The following is a 17195-nucleotide window of genomic DNA, read 5'->3' as shown; positions in this document are numbered from 1 at the left end:
AATCCTACTTTCAGATTGTTAAGTATTCAGATAAATATTTTGAACAGAACTGGCCCTAGAACCGTGAGGAACATCTCTGGTGGCCAGTTGCCAGTCAGCTGTAACCCCAGATGCTGCAGCCCTCTGGGCTCTGCCCTTCAGCCAGGTGTTCAACCAGTGCACTGTGAACCTGCTCATCCCACAGCTGGACAGCGTGTCCATGCTGTGAGGAACAGTATCAAAAGCCTTCCTAGGGTCCAGAAAAACAACATTCACTTCCTTCCCTTCATCCATGAGGAGTGTGAGTTTATCAAAGAAGGATATCAAATTATTTAAACACGACTTTCCCACTGTGAGCCCCTGTTGGCTGTGCCTGATGATTGTATTGCTCTTTAAATGCCTTTCAACAGTACCTAGTATAATCTCTTCTATATTTTTTCCATGATCTGAGGTTAGCTTAACAAGTCTGTGTTTCTCTGGGTCTTTCTTCATGCTTTCTCTAAACTGGAATAACATTTACAAGCTGCCAGCCAGCAGGGACCTTCCCAGGTTCCCAAGACCTTGACCTTGATCAAGAAGGGTTCTGCCATAACCTCTGCTGGCTTCTTCAGTACTCTGGGATGAATCCCATCATGCTCCATGGACTTAAACAGAACCTTGGCTATTATATTTCTCGCATTTTAATTTTTGAATGGCAAGGGTTTTTGTCATGTTGCATATCCAGCTTTCTTTGTCTGCAGAATAAATGTATTGATCCTCTATTGATGCCCTATGTGACATTCTATTAAACCTCTGATATTTCTTTTCCATTATCAACAGACTAAACTTGCAATGACATTCTTTGACACGCAGACTTCCTAATTTTCAAGGCCTGGACTTTCCTAAGTCATGTCATTGTCATATTTGAATAGCCATGAATTTCTCCCATTAGAATTTTAAGTGACATGATGTTATTACCAGTATCCTCTTTAGTTTAATTTACATGTTTTATCAGCTAAATATGCTGAAGCCATCTCTTTGTATTTTTCTTTTATTACCAGGAGTAAAAAGACAGCCACCGTAAATCCCTATTTTAGCTGAGTTTAAATACTATTTCCTCAATATGTGAATCATCTGGCTGACAAGGTGACTTAGTCTCTGACAGGCCTTAGAAAATAAATAACTTTTGCCCCACTGTTTATTGTCTCTAACACTACTGGATACTCTTCTCTTGCAGTGCTAAATGTTTCACATGTATCTCATGTTCTTAATGCCAGCTTTATTTTTAGAATTTCCTTGCTCTCTGCCCTTCCAGAATTATCTATGATGTCCTATATTTCACTGCTTGGTAAAAGTGCAAGACTAGGCTGTAGCTGTCTGCAGAGACAGAGTAATCATCAACAGTTTGGGAAGCTACAAGTAGTTTGTTTTCTATTAATGTTTGTTTTCTATGGTTTTCTATTGTTTTCTATTTTCTATTGTTTTCTATTGTTTTCTATTTTCTATTAATATTCTCTGCAGTTTTCACAGAGGACATCTTTGCCGCAGGCAGTCTTAGCAAAGTGTGTGTAGTGGAGTCCTATGGTGTAGAGCAGCAATGAGTCCCTAAAATAACAGCGGGAATTGCTGTTTTGTAGGCGTGCACAAATAGACAAACCAGACAATATCATAGGAGCATGGAATGCTTTGGATTGGAAGATCTTAAAGATCATCCAGTTCCAGCCCTCCTGCCATGGAAGGGACACCTTCCACTAAACCAAGTTGTTCAAAGCCCTATGGAACCTGGTCTTGCACACTTTGTCCATATTGAAGACAAAAGTGTAAAATGGCACCAGTGCCAATATCAACCCTGAGGAATGACACTTGTCAATGGGTTTCCCTTGGACATTGAGCCATTGACCACAACTCTTTATGTATGACTATCCAGTCAATTTCTTATCCACCAAATGGTCTATCCATCAGATCCATGCCTCTCCAATTTGGGCCAAAGCTATCAAATTTGCCAGGCACCATTTGCACTTAGTGAAGCACATCCATATTGGATGTCATCAATCACTTGTTTTCTGTTTGCCTTAGCATACTTTCCAGGAGGATCTGCCACATGACCTTGCCAGGTACTGAAGTGAGACTGTTTGGCCTGTAGTTCTCCAGGTCTTTCTTTTTCTCTTTTAAAAAATATGGGTTATGTTTCTCCTTTTCCAATCAGTGGGAACTTCACTAGACTGCCATTACTTCCCAAATATGATGCATTGTGGCTTAGTCACTTCCTCAGCTGGTTCCCTCAGGACCTGCAGATATATCTCATCAGGTCCCAGGGACTTGGACACCTTCTGTTTCCTTAGAATGGTCTCAGACCTAGTCTTTTCCTACAGCAGGTACTTCTTCATTCCCCAGTCCCTACCTTTGCCTTTTATGACTTGAGCAATGTGGCTGGAACACTTGCTGGTGAAGACCAAGACAGAAAAGTTATTGAGTACCTCAGCCATTTCCACATGTCCTGGATAACCAGGTCTCCTATTTCCTTGCTCCACGTTTTCCCTAGTCTTACTTTCATCACTGAGGTACCTATAGCAGCTTTTCTTGTTGCTCTTGATGTCCCTGACCAGATTTAACTCTATCAGAGCTTTAGCTTTCTTAACCTGATCGCTGGTTGCTTGTACAATCTCTTTCTATTACTCCCAAGATACCTGTCCTTGCTTCCACCCTCTGTAATATTATTTTTTTCTGTGTTTGTTTGTCCAGGAGTTCCATGTAGGCCTACTGGCATTTTTGCCTGATTTTTTCTTTGTCAGGATGTGCTTCTGAGCTTGGAAGAGGAGGTCCTTGAATATTAACCAGTTTTTTTTGGGTCACTTGTGACCTGCTGAATTCTACTGCACAGTACAGCTATAGGACCTATAGGACCTATAGGTAACTTGCTTAAGTTGCTCTTCTTGCACAATGAGAGTGTGTGCAATTACTTGTACAAGTGCTGTCTTTGGAAAGCAGAAATAGCTGAGAGTGTTTCACTCTTTGTGAGTCTGCTGCTCATCCCAGGAGGAGATCCTTACTGATAGATAGAGACCTGTGTCCCTCCTCTGGTCTCCTCTTTGCATATCTGGTGCACTGGTGGGGTGTGGAGCATTATTTGCTCTGCACTCAGAAGCTGTCTGGCAATGGCTTTAGGACTGATCTCAATAACAGGAAATATTGAAAAACTCAATTGTTTTTAAATAACTATAACTTTTTTAATATAAAAAAGTTTTCCATATCATGTTCTAGCTGTGATGGTTTGAGAGAAATAAAGTTTGTGATGAGAAATGACATCTTTCTTTACTGTTTTTGTGCAAAAACTAGACAAGATGTGGAGCATACTAAGCATTCTCTAAGCTTTAAAATAGAAATAGACGTCTTCAGGCAATGCAATATTCAAGAAAAATTGTTTAGAAATTAGCTTGTCTAGGCTAATTGATGAGAGGGTTTAAGAGGGATGCATCACTGGTGGGAGGAATGGGGAAAGGGTTGTAATTCTTCATTAAGCCTATATATTGCTCCATACCAAAAGAACACATGCAGTCAATAAAGGTGAGCATCACTCAGCTAACAAAGTGAAAGCATTTTTCAGGAAGCAGAAGAGATAATACCCCTTGAGGGTGAACTGTGAAATACATTAAAATGACAAATTGAAGGATTAAGTCATAACTCTATTCACTGTTGAAATTCCTAGACTCTGAGAAAGCATTAATTTTAAGATATATCACAATTATTTTCTCAAATCTCTTCCTGCTTCATGTCTTACTGTTCCACATTTTCTTATCCTTTCTCTTTCTCTTTTTGGTCCCATAAACCTCTGAAGATGTTAAAAACAGGAGAATAATATTGTCACCTCTCCCCTTCCCAATAACCTTCTCTATACTGGTACTGATCACACGATTTTTTCAATCCAAATGGTCACAAAATTATGTTGAACTCAACATTTTTCCAAACTAAGGTGAAGGTGTTTAGTTTGAAGAATGTTACTGGCTGAGAACTGGCGCTAGATCTGGCTAGAAATCCTGCCTGCTGTATTTTTGGACTCCCTACCAATTGCCTAATAAAGTCTATTATGGCTTCCTACAAATCTTATTTCACTTTCCAGATTTTTTTCCTAAATTTTATTTTATTTGTTAAAGCAATTATATGAACTCTATAAAAGTACCTGTTCTGGTTTTGACTGGCATGGAATTAATTTTCTTATTAATAGCTGCTACAGTGCTGTGCTTTGGATTTACTGTAAGAATAGTCTTGATAACACACTGATGTTCTGGTTGTTGCTAAGTAGTGCTTATCCCCAGACAAGGGCAGTTCATTTTCCCATATTGTGCCAGGGAGCAGGAGCACAAGACACTGGAGGATTGGTGAGGGGCATAATCACCAGAGCTGACACAAACTGGCCAAAGGGATATTCTATACCACAGAATGGTACACTCAGTAGGGAGTTGTCCAGTTGCCACCAATTACTTCAGGGGGTTGGGCTGGGGCAGCGATCAGCAGGTAGTGAGCAATTGTATTCTAAATAATTCATTTATCTTCCACTGTAGAAGATAAATGTAGAATTCATTTATATTCCACTTCCTTTTTCTGTCACTCATTTTCATTAATATAATAATCTTATTTACTACCATGATAATTCTTAATTATTGTTATAATATTTTTTGCAAATATTTCCCAGTCAACTAAATCCACATTCTCTGGTAAATATTATGAAATAAGAAGTAAAATAACTCTGATCTGCTTATGAATTCAGAAACCTGCCAAATGGAGTTTTCTCAATTTTTCCCTAATAGATCAGATATTTTTGATTACAAAAAGGATTTGTAATTTTTCAGTTATTGACTCATGATCTACAGCCATCTTCACTGTGAAGGTCGGGGTATCTTTTAGCATCATCGCCAGCGAGAACATCTCTGTCCATTAGCTTTCATGAAATGAAAGGAAAATTGATTTATAGTCACTGTCAGTTCCCTGTAGCCCTAGAGGGGTCTCATGGAAGGCACTCAGAACCTGAAGACATCCTCAGTTTTGTTGGCATTACTTGTGTCAGGCTTGGCCTAATGTAAATAGCTTCTCCTCAGCTATGGTACTGGCACAGTCAGTGGGGAAAAGTGAGCAAAGATCAAGCATATGATGCAAAGAAGCTAATTAAGAAAAACAATATCAAGAACAAAAAAAGTTCCCTCCCCCTCTCCCCCTATTACTCTTTGGACTTACTCGTGGTTTAAGTTGTTTCCTTTAATGAAGTTAACTTATGTTGTGCTTATGGTTGGATTATGTCTTCTGATTCTCTCTCTTTTCTTCTTGAACCACAGATTCCTGTGCTTCTCAATCTGAGTAAAGATCCAGATGTTAACTTGCCTATGAAACCATTAATCTTCTCATTGGCCATGGGTGCATGCCTTGGAGGTAAGAGTTTATGTGAGAAAGCCGACATAAGGTAACAGCTGTGCAATTGTTACGTGTATAAACTGGCACAATAGGTTCAATCATTTTACTGTGCAAGGCATATGGAGAGCCTGATTCAGTTCCTTTGATTTCAGAGCATTCCTGGATGAAGATCCCAGTCAGTTGCTGCTACAACAGGATTTTTGCAGTCTGTGTTTGAAATCTGTATCTGCATAATCTACAGACATACATAGAAACAGTCCAGATGGTGCTTATAGGGTTCTGATATTTTGTGAGAGAAAAGACAAAGATACATTTGGCTTTCAGAACAGAAAGCCATCATTGCTCATTGAAAAGATGCAGAAAGTGTGTAATAGCTAAGATCTGAATGCTTGATTCAAAATCTGCTGAAGTCACTGGAAGGTTTTCTGGCTGGTTCTGGATACAGAAATTATTTCAGTATCCGTTTGCTGACCTATTGTTATGGTTTGATGCAGGTGCAATGCTAGCGCCCCTTATGAAAATACACCTTTCTAAAATAAATGCTGTGAGATGTGATTAGGAACAGAGCAGAGCAGGCTCAAGCTTAGAAGTAAAGGAAAAAAAAAAAAAACTTTATTAAGCTACTTCTACTATAAAAGACACACACACACTAAATTCAGTAAACACTCCAAAACACTCCAAAACACTCCTCCTCCCCCCACCCAATTTCTAACAAACTACAGTGAGACACTACCTGGGATTCCTGATCAAGTTGCCACCCTTCAGATAATTAATACTCAGTCCATTAAGGGAGAGAGGAGTCTCCCTTGCACCACAGACACCCCCAGGAAACACAATTGCCACCCTTCTGTGTTTCTATGTCACACATGGTAACTGCCCGGAGAAAATCTGCCAGTGTGACACTCTCTTTTCTATGTCACAGTGCTCTCACCACCGTGCATGGACAGACTGCTCATAGGGCTCTTTTAAGGATGCTTTGCTAAGGACCAAAAGAAACAACAGCTTTTCATTTTGGAACCATAGTCCCCCCTATTTTCTTCCTCCCCTGGGGCCGAGGGTCTCAAGAACAGAGATCATCTTCCTGAAGACAGAGGCCATCACCACACCCTCCTCAACTCTTTTCTGTTCACTCCACTCCTGCGTTGGTAGCTGCTGGAGCAGATCTCTTGGCTCACCATTGCATCCCCCTAAAAATGCAGTCTCTGTTGCAGGAGAAATTGGTTCAATCTATGGCTATCAAGAAAAGTCCAGCTACAAGCCACTCTATCATCTCCTCCCACCTAAAAATTTCTTCTTCTAACATCTCAGATCTCAGACTCTCTTCTTCTTCAAACTGAGGAGGAGTAATATTTTAAAAAGCCTTCATTTCCCAGGAAAGGGTTAAAAGTCTCAGACTCCCTGGACGGCTGAAATCTCTGCCCAGAACTCCATCTCCCACGGCTGGGCACCTTCCCCCCCTCTTCTCCTTCTCCTCTGCTGGGAAATTCCAGGTGTTGTCAGGCTCTCTGTCTCTTTCCCTCTGGGGGAGAGGGTAACAAAGGCATCTCCGTTTCTCTCCACCTTTCTGTCCGCAGGGAGCTGGCCCGGTTCCAGACCTTCAGCCCCCCTGGGCCTACCTCAACCAGACCACATGGCTTCCCTTCCCCCACCCAGCCTAAGACTGGGCAGGGGAGAGTCTGCACTCTCTGACGACCAGAACCAAAAAGAGAAGTTTCCTGGGAGTTCTTGCTTTTAACCCCCTGTGTTCTCAGAAGCATGTCCATGCCTTCAGTAGTCACTCTAGGTGCCAATATCCAAACCTGACTACTGATTGGTATGACCCTAACTTTCTGAAAAAATTTACTTCCGTGTCAAACCACGACACCTATTTATTACTCCTCATTGTAAGGAAAACACTTTTGAAGTGCTTGGGAAATGTACCTTTAATAATTAATCTAGCAGCCGTTCTTCCAGTGCCCATCTTGGTGTTAACTGGGATTTTGTGTATTGTCAGGTACATTAGCACAAAACAAAGACGTGTTTTTATGACTGTTTTAATTTTTTTTAATTAAAAAGGTAGCATGTATGCCCTGGATTTTGACTATATTTCTTATAAGAACAAAAGAGAATAGCAATCCGTAGTTTTTAAATTAATACTTACAAGGATTTTTTTTTACATTTTGGAAATGGCTTGTGAAGATATTACAATACAATGTTTCCATATAGCAAGTCCACTAAGTGCCATTAAAATGTGTAAGTTTTAAATGAGAAATAAAGTTAGTACTATTTTTTACTGTGTTTTGATCCCTAAATATTTAAGTAGTTAAATTTTATAAAGTTAAAATTAATAACATGTTGTTCCACCATGGATCCACCCCTTCTTCCCCTCCATGCCCCTCCAAACAGTTCCTGTGACTCCACAGGGATAACTAAAACCAGTTTTGTGTGGAATACAAGTTCAGGTTTGTTTATTCAGCTAAGTGATTGCTAGTACAAGTGATCTTAATACCTAACAATGATTACAGTGATGTAATTTACAGATTGAATTTTAAGAGCATGTTGCAAAGGCAGGACAATTTCACACCAGTTATTAATTTGAGGAATATCTCTTTGTGCTTGTCATTACTCATCATTATATTGTGACTTTAATCTGTTCCTCTTTAATACCAGTGATTGGAATGATCAGCATATCTTCATATAGATGTTTACCATAAAAATATTGTACTTCACCTTTTTATAGGACTTAAATTTCTTAGAGGTCTTTTTCAACCTACATGACACTATGATTCTGTGAATTTGTTGATCACTGAACACACTCTCATTTCATTAAATTTTCAGATTAAAAAAAAAAAGCATAAGGAATAAAAAGTTAGTCAGATTACGCTGACATATTCTGGGTTGGATGTGCTTTACCAGCCTTGGAGCCTTTACCAGTCTCAGCTGATTTTCCTAAACTATCAGTTATCATCTTAACCCAAATTCCTTTAGTTTGATTTGCTGAAAGGCTGCCTGGATTTTTTAGAGATTTCTGTGTGTATGCAGTATGAGACAAAATTAAAAATGTAAACAGTAGCATGGGAGTGATTTGAATTAAAGAGATTAGAGATCCATATGAGGTGCCTAGGTGTTCAGATCCACACAAATGTTTGTATAAAAGATTAGATCATTATTAGCAAAAGCTTAAACATTCCTGACTATTCTCTATTAGGATAAAGCTGAGCATATGCTGAGTTATACTGACAAATGTCTTCTAAGGAGTGTTAGGCAGAAATTTAATATGCTTCTGACTTTCCATTGATGAAAAGCTAATAGACAGGAGCTTATTGTTGGAGAATAAGAAGTATGTGAAAGCTTTATCGTTAAAATATGCAGTCTTGAAAAGTGTGGAAAAATGGGCTTTTCTTTCTTAAAAAAGGAGGTGTTGATGATCCTTAAAGATTATTTCCAAAAGAGAATTCCCATCATCCCTGAAGTGTGTGAAGGAATCCTCAAGGTAGGCTAATGCAGTTGCAGAAGGAGTAGATGGCAATGATATCATTACTGCCTGGTGCTTAGGGCAAAAGATTGGATCTTATCACTGCTTATGCAACCAAGGGAACTTGACAAACAAGATATTTTGTAGAAGAGTCTTATGAACTCATACATTACAACTACATATTATAGGGTTAGCTGTTTACTACATAATTCAGAACTTCATTTCTGGTAATTTGATAACATTTCAGTAGTTCATGGTAAACACTGCTGATTTGTCTGTAAAGGGAGCATCAGCATTTGTGCCTGTCTTGGAAAACGGCATCCATTTTCTCCTAAAAACATTCCAGTGGTTTCAATACTTTATTCCTATTGCCACAAAGTGCACAGGCAGCTACATATTTGGAAGATGATAGGATGAGAAAAGGCAGTAATTGTCCTTCATTGCTTTAGCTGTTGTCCTGGAAATGAAAGAAGGATGGAGTCAGTCTCAAATAATATGAAAAGGCCTTTGATGGTATAACTGTCACATTGTTGTCATTGTCTCCCAAAGAGAGCTGCTGCTGCTGCTAAATTTCTGTCTTTCATAGCCTGGTGCTCAGACAAAAAGAGTAAAGGAATATCACAGAGATGCTCCTTGTTCTGTGAAATGTGTCTCTGAAGGTGAGAAGGGATGAAAAATCCTGTCTCTTAATCAAGAAAGCCAAGGACAGTGATGACCATGATGAGTTCCTGATGAGAGTGTCACAATTTCAAATTCTTTGGATATTGCTTATAGTTGACCTGTGCTTTTTGGCAGAAATTTTCTTGTTCAGGTCAGATCAATCTTACACAGTTAAGAAATAAAAATAATAATTTTCCAGGGGATCTGGTTCTGTAAATTTAGATCTATATTTGTCCCAGGTAACTTTAAGAACTTAAGTAGTAAGTTAGGAGTCTGGCTGCCCCAGCCTCCATATTTGGTGATGGTGATAGTAGTACAACTAAGGTGTTTATTCATCCACTGAAATTGCCAGATGATCTCTGCAGAGCACGCTGGAGCCCCTCATGTGACTGAGAGGAGTTCCTAAAGACAGGTGAAGTGAATTGGCTTTTGGGGATTTTGATTAGTCAAATCTTCTGGTTGCTGAACAACCCTATTAATTCACATCTTCCTGGAAGTTAGTGGTCAGGCTGACTAAGTATCTGGAAAAATTGTGTTGCTCATGGAGTTTTTAAAGTGTGATCTACCAGTATTTCAATTATATGTTAACAATGAAGGGAAAGAAAACAGGAAATACAAAAGGTACTAAAGGAAGTAATAAAGGAAGACACTTATGGGGTCTTCTGATGAATCTGTATTACTTTAGCATGAGAGGGCTCTGACTAAAGCTTCATTTATTAGTGTTTTGTATTCTAGTACTTGATGGAATTATAGCACTCTGGAGACTGAGTTTTATGCAGACCTTCCAATAGTGTCTAGGGCATGCTGAAATTCTGGAGAGCAAATGGAAGTTGCTAGCTACAAAAATTTCAGAAGAAGAGGAACTTTAATTGCACTTTTTATTTTGGCTCATGACTTTTAAAAGAGCATAAAATAAGAATTCAACTTAAATTGAGGAAGTGTACAGTCAGAAATTCACCTAAGATTGTTCAATTGTGTAGAACTAGACTATTTACTGAGCTGAGAGGTTATAGCTAAAATATTATTTGAGGGGTTTTTATGCATTTGACATTTAAAGAACTGGCATTGATTTGCCTTTTTATCTCTTTCTCTCTCTCTCTCCCTCTTTTTTTTTTCATGATTTAGGAACAGTATGCTTTTGAAAAAAAAAAAGAAAAATATAAAATTTATTTTTGAAAGTTCCTACCTTCTGAGATCTCAGTTGCTAGCATAGAAAAGTGCAAAAACTCTGCTGCAGTGACTATTAATGTGGACCAGAGGGGATATTTTTTACAATGTATATTTTTGCACTATTTTCCTTCTCTGTATATTTTCCTGAAGGACAACACCTGAAAGTCATTACTGTTACAATTCTGCAGAAATAGGCAGTTTCTAGGATGCATTCAGTTGTGCTATTCTGGCCACACAACTCAGTTGTAGGCTCTATGTCAAGACAGGAGGCAGGAAGAGAGGATTGCTGGCACTTTTCTTCTAACCTTACAGGGTCAAAACCCAGGTGTGAATAAAATTCATTATCCACAGGACATTGTGCTAATTATAGCTATTACAGCTATCCCACAGTGTAGCTAAACAGTGGGATTGCTCTCAATAGTCCAGTGCTGTAGCTATTCTGCCTCTCAGCAGCCCTTCTTATGTCCCTGGTGCAGATGGGGCCTTGCACAGTGGAGTATCACTGATTTATTATTCCTGCCGATTCTGCTCAATAATATCTTAAACTAGGTTTAAAGCTTCAGAAACACTGAAGGTATAAAGCTAAAAATATTGTTTATATTCATAAACCAACCCTCTTTCTCTGCAATATGAGGAAAAGTTATATCTTTCAGAAAGCATAAAATGTAATAAATATATGATCATTAACATTATAAAAAAACTGTAGCTACTTTACTGTTCTTTTATAGTTATAATAGATCAAATTTGTGTAACACTTTTCAATATGGAAGATTAAAAAGCTCTACCAAAAATTGAATGCATGGTGTAAAAATATAGCTGTTATTTAGGAGGGTACTATTCAGCTTTGTTTTTAAAATTTATTGTTGTATAAAATGTGCAGTTGAAACTGTAGGAAAATTTTTGGTAGAGAGGGTATACCTACCTGAGCTTGATTTTAACCAGGACATGAATACTGGAAGATCCTATTGGTTCTAAAAGAGTCTTTTAATGACAAGAAATCTTGGGGCTCAGTTCTATGTCTTATGGGCAAGACAGTCCAGATTCAGATAAATATTTTTTATCAATATAAAACTCAATCCAAATCAAAGGGTGTTATTATAGGGAAGGAGAGCAATCTTTCAAAAGGTAAAGGATGTTGCTGCTCTTGACCTTGAAAGGCAGGCAAATCAAATAGGGAAATTTAGGAAACACCTCACAGTTTTTATTTAAAGACCTCAGGCCAGTCTTTAGCAGCATTATACTTTAAATTGTACATATCTAGAAGCATGTTTTTTATAAGTCTTCCACTAATATCTAAGTTGCTTTCTAAATGTACTTTACATTGTTTCTATGATGTTTGAGTGTTGGAAATGAATTCAACAGTGGCTGCTGTCCATTAAATGGTAATATTATTTTCTTGTTCTTAATGATGAGCTCATTCAGATGTTACCTGAAAGTTTTTGGGTTTTGTTGTAGTGTGGAAAACATTGGATATAAGCATGAGAACTCTTTTCACTCAATTAATACCCGAGAGCCCAAACTGTCCTCTTGCTGTTTTCTGTAAGAGCCAGAATCTGTAACCTTCTATGAAAATCCAGTTGCTCTTTTCCTTAGCTCTTTCATTACATTCAAGCTTTGAGATATCTTCATGCTTTTTCAGTGTGAAGTTCTTACAGCCCAGCAGTGCTGAAAAGTCCTTGGTGTGAGACCCAGGCTTGTTTCCAGACTCCCTGCAACTAAGGGATATTATCTAAGATTGCCAAAGATTGTTCCCTGTGATATGGAAGACATGCAGAAGAAAATTTTGAGCCTAAAATGTAAAACCAGGAAAAACTGAGTGTGTCCATTTGACAGACATATCTTTATCTGTATGAAGGCAAGGCAGAGACATATCAGAGACAAGTTTGGGTTTAAGATACTGAGTTAATATAGAGAATAACCTCCATATTGAAACTAGTATATTTTTTTCAGCAAGGACATTTTTCTAAGCTTGAAAAAACTTGACAGACATGCATATGTTGATAGATGCATGCCATTAAGGGTGAAATATGAAGAATTTGGATAAAGGATACTGTTTCAGCTGCATTGATGAGGATTTATAGTTTGGATGGTAAGTTTTAGACTTTAAATTGGAAATAAGACAGCTATGTGTAATATGTAATATTTATTTACAAAATAAATTTATACCAAACACCAAAATCACTTGCCTATAATGCTAGCATTACTTATAACTTTGAACTGCTTCTATTAAGGGTTTTCAATCTGTGTAAAATAACTGCAAGCTATAAAATTCTTCAAATTAGAGATAGGATAATGATCAGACATGGCACTGGGGTTCCTACGAAGTATATGTGGAGATGCATTTAATTTTCTTTACTTGCTTTGTGCATTTCTTTATCATAAATGACAGAAGGTTCTTCCAGAAGCCTTAGCCACTTCTATTTTCAGAATTATATGGAATAGGCAAATGATTATGCTGTACAGGTGAGTTACTGCAGTATGAGAACACAGACTCTGAATAGCTGTCAGCAAAAGAGCTATATTCAGTTAGAAGATAGCACTTGGAATATCAGACAGAGCAGGGAAGCTACAGCAGGACTCAAAACATTTAAGTGCAGAATATAATACTAGATTATCTACTTTTTTCTCCTCAGCACACACTTTCCAGGCAATGCCTCCTCTTCTGCACCTTGAGGAGGAAAAAAATCTTGCAATATTCATACTGATTTATATTGACAAATCAGATACTCTGTATGACACTTAGGAAAGTTATAATCATGCTCTAGATATTATTTATATAGATATTGATAAATCTATTTAGCACAGTTATCTTCAAAGTATATTATGATAAAGCTGAATAATATACTCTTATGCCAGGTTTCTGTATGTGAAACATTTTTTCAATATTTAGTCCCCATTAACATGACATGTGGCAAAGCTGTGAAACTGAGACATAGTTTTAGTCTTTGAGCCTAAAAATCAGAGATGAAATATGTGCAGCATTAAAATATGAAATATGTGCAGTATTAAAAGCATTAAGTGAAAGCTACTTGAATATGTATCTCAGGGCATAGGGGAATGGTGTGTCAGACAGCTGGCACTATCCATCATTATAATAACATTTTTTACACTTGCACTGAGTAGGTTGACTCTGAGGAAAAATGTGACTTTAGTGGTCACCTCAGATTTTATGTATTTTTTACAGATGTCTGGATTTCATAGAACTTTATGAATTTCTTTAGGTCAGTAAAGTAACAAGTGCAGGATGTTCAGCAACTCACCTTATTTCACACTTCTGGTAGAAGAATGACAAGTTTAAATTTCTCCTTTTCCTCTCTTAGCAAAAAGGAAACAGTGAACATTTACTAGTGTAATTCTTATACAACTGTCCTGCTGGTGGTGTTGTAGTGATAAATGTAGTGGTTTGTAGAGAAAAAGTGGTAAATTTCACCTGAATGAAAGCATTGGGTTGAATGCAGTTCAATTAAATTTTTTGATAACTGAACTCAAAACTTTCATTCATGTTCTTTCATTTTTTTGCCAATTATGTCCATGTTTATGCATTTATGTAGAAATATACCATTCAAAATGTTTACAAAACAGTAAAATAAAAATGTTGGTATCACAAGAATGCATTTTATCACAAATAAAAATATTAAGTGAGTTTGTGCTTGCCTATGACTTGATGTCCCATTTAAGGACTGCTGCTGTTCAATTGGCCTTGATTCTCTTTATTGATGATAACGTTTGATTATCTGGCTTATTAATTTTTACACATAAAAAAGATTAAGTTATTCAAGTCTTGCCCATTATTAGAAGGTGTTCAAGACTTGTGGATAGAGAACAGATGAATATAAATGTGGTTTTATTTTTGTTTTTTTTTTTAATGAGGAAAATCTGTATTACTTTTGTGTGAAACTGAAAATTTATCAAAGCTATGAAGGCTGTCTTCTATAAAGCTAATCAAAACCAGAACTGGTCAGTGTTCATTTTGGGAGACAGCTTTGTTACATTTGCTCAGCCTGTGCTTTAAGTAGAGAATATGCTGTGGAAGGGAAGCCAGGCACATCAGTCTGCCTTTATTTTTACAATATAAATTATATGGGAGACTGCACAGGATTTTCTTTTAAAATGCCTTGGAAGCAAGGAGCTTCCTTCAGTAAGTTTTACTTTGATACTGTATATCAGTATACTGTATACTGTAATGGAATGGTTCACTACAGCAAAAAGCAGGGCTGAGAATTCTCACCCTAAAATTATTCCTGACTATGGAAAACTCCTTGTTTTAGAAAGAGAATCCTTGTCTGGACAAGGCAGAACAGTTGTCCTGTGTAAAACTGGGCCTATCACAGATGCCTGTTAAAGGCTAAGGAAAAGCTGCTCTCAGAGTTTGTGTTGGCACAAAAATAGGGAAGTCTTTTTACTTCTGCATTAGCTGTCCTGAGATACAGGAGAGAGAAAATGCAGAATGCCTCTTGGTTAGGCACAGGTATAGCTTGTTCTCCACTATCAGGGCATGTGGAAAGGAAATGGTCTGTAATTCTCACAGCAGAACAAACTTTTCTGTTAGCCATCCACTTGGTTGTTACCCAAGGTATTACCTCCTTTATATTCAAGGAAGTTACTGTTTTGATGGCTGCTCATGCTAGGCCGAACAGCTTTATTAGTGATAATCCCTTCCCTTTGATTTCTCAGTGCTTTGAGTAATAAACACTAATCCTGCCAGGCACTTCGATGTGATTCTCCAAGTGAACATATTAACACAGCAAACAAAAGTGTTAGGCTTACTCTTGAGGGGGCAATACCAAAGGGACTCCTGAGAATTAACAGCATTTAGATATAACAGATGTGCTGCTGACAAGTAAAAATCAACATCTGAGGATGAAGCTTGAAGTCAGAGGATGCACATTATTGATTCAAACTCTCTCCCTTTTCTTGCTGTGATTCTAATCTGATTTCCCAGCCCCTTCTTTCAGTAAGCCTAGTCGGTTCTCCCAGCACTGATTTTCAGTGCATTGCAGGTTATAGTGACTTGGGCAAACTCTCTCTACTGAGGAAGAGGCTGTCTGGGCCCATGAGAGGTGCATTGTGTGTGGTGTGCAAGGTCTGGGTTCAGATTTGGCAGTCTCTGAAGGAGCCATGCAGCAAAGGCAATAGCTGAGTGCTGGGTTGTGAAGAAGCAGGTACAAATGGAAGAAGTCTGGAAGAAGCAGGCTGGTAGATAGTGCAGGTATCAAAACAGGCTTACCAAACCTTGTCAACATCTTCCTGCTTGTAGCTCTAAGTTAACTGGGGATGAAAATGCACATTTTAATGTGTGGGACTTGGATATTTCTTGATAGATTTATTCTTAACTAAAACTCTTAAATACTGTCTTACACTTGGGGTTGATTTCACATTCCCTAAAGAAATTAAAAGTTATTTCCCTTGAGAAATATCAGAAAGAAATTCTTATATCACCTTTTCTAGACAGAAGCAGTAGAAGACCTACTTTGTTTCTGAAATGATTGTGCAAAGTTAGGGCAGCTCCATGGAAGAAGGATTACAATCTGAGAGGATTCCTCTGTTGTAGCATAAGGAGCTAATTAGAATTACTATTTTTTTCATTAAGAAAAAAGGTCTCTCTTGATTTCATGCTCATGAACTATTAAGCATAGTTAATATTGACAGCAGCACACGTAGTCTGTCAAGAAAAAAAGGAAGAACAGATATTCAGAATAAAATGCATTACTTACTTCATAGATATCCCATACTACTGACATTAGAAATATTACAATTCATTGTAGTGAATCCAGTTTCTCAGTACCCATCTGCCTTTTGGTGAGGGGTGAGTAGCAGTTGTCAACAAAGTTACAATAGGAATCCTCAAAACAAATTGGTTGTTGCAATGTGTTGATACAGTTGACCCATGTTATTTTGTTGTGAGCATACAAACAAGCAAGCAGGAGCCTTTTTAAGCTGAATTGTTCTTAAGATTGCAGATGATGTGAAGATGAAGTCAAGACTGGGTGAAGTCTTAAAAAATGTCCGTTCTTAATTTGCATCAATCAGAATGAATTTAATGTATTGGTTTCTGTGTACATTGACTTTGGCTTGAGTTTTCCATGATTCAGAGAATCACGGTGTTGCTATTTCACTACTGAGTTAAACCCGTGCCATGGAGACAGATGTTCCTGGGAGGTGAAACAAAGTTTGCTTGTGTTGTTAGTTTGAGTGCAGTTCTTTGAAGCCTGCTGAGCCAGTGCCTAATTAAACTGCACACACATTCCAAACAAATGAAAAAGTAATGCTGTTCCTCACAGATAACATTTAAGGTGACGGTTTCTTCTCAAGTGAAATCTACTTGGGGAAATCAATTCACTGCTGAAGCAGAAACTCTTTCTATAATACTTCATTATGTGAAGGCATTACTGTAGTCCATGCAGTATAGGAAAGCTTGTGCTGTTTGGAGATCTCGACTGTATCTAGTCAGAGCCATGGGACACGCACAGTTTCAGTCTCATTTCTTTAATTTGAAGCCAGAGCTATATTCCTTGTCTGCAGTAACATTATTCTGAGAGTGATGACTGGT

General features: G+C 37.8%; 1 protein-coding gene across 4 annotated transcripts in view; it reads left to right on the top strand.

Moving 5' to 3' along the window:
• OCA2 (OCA2 melanosomal transmembrane protein) overlaps positions 1 to 17195 on the top strand; it is a 187785-nt gene that overhangs the window by 128148 nt on the left and 42442 nt on the right. For all 4 annotated transcript variants that reach the window (XM_053934871.1, XM_053934869.1, XM_053934870.1 and 1 more), the window contains one exon: positions 5286 to 5379. In XM_053934871.1, the coding sequence (XP_053790846.1) occupies positions 5286 to 5379 (94 nt within the window). The remainder of the gene's footprint in view (positions 1 to 5285; positions 5380 to 17195) is intronic.

The sequence above is a fragment of the Vidua chalybeata genome, chromosome 2 (genome assembly GCF_026979565.1).
Source record: "Vidua chalybeata isolate OUT-0048 chromosome 2, bVidCha1 merged haplotype, whole genome shotgun sequence".
In the NCBI taxonomy this organism is placed as follows: Eukaryota; Metazoa; Chordata; class Aves; order Passeriformes; family Viduidae; genus Vidua; species Vidua chalybeata.
Note: the sequence above shows the minus strand (reverse complement) of the source record. Positions and strands in the feature narration are given on the sequence as shown.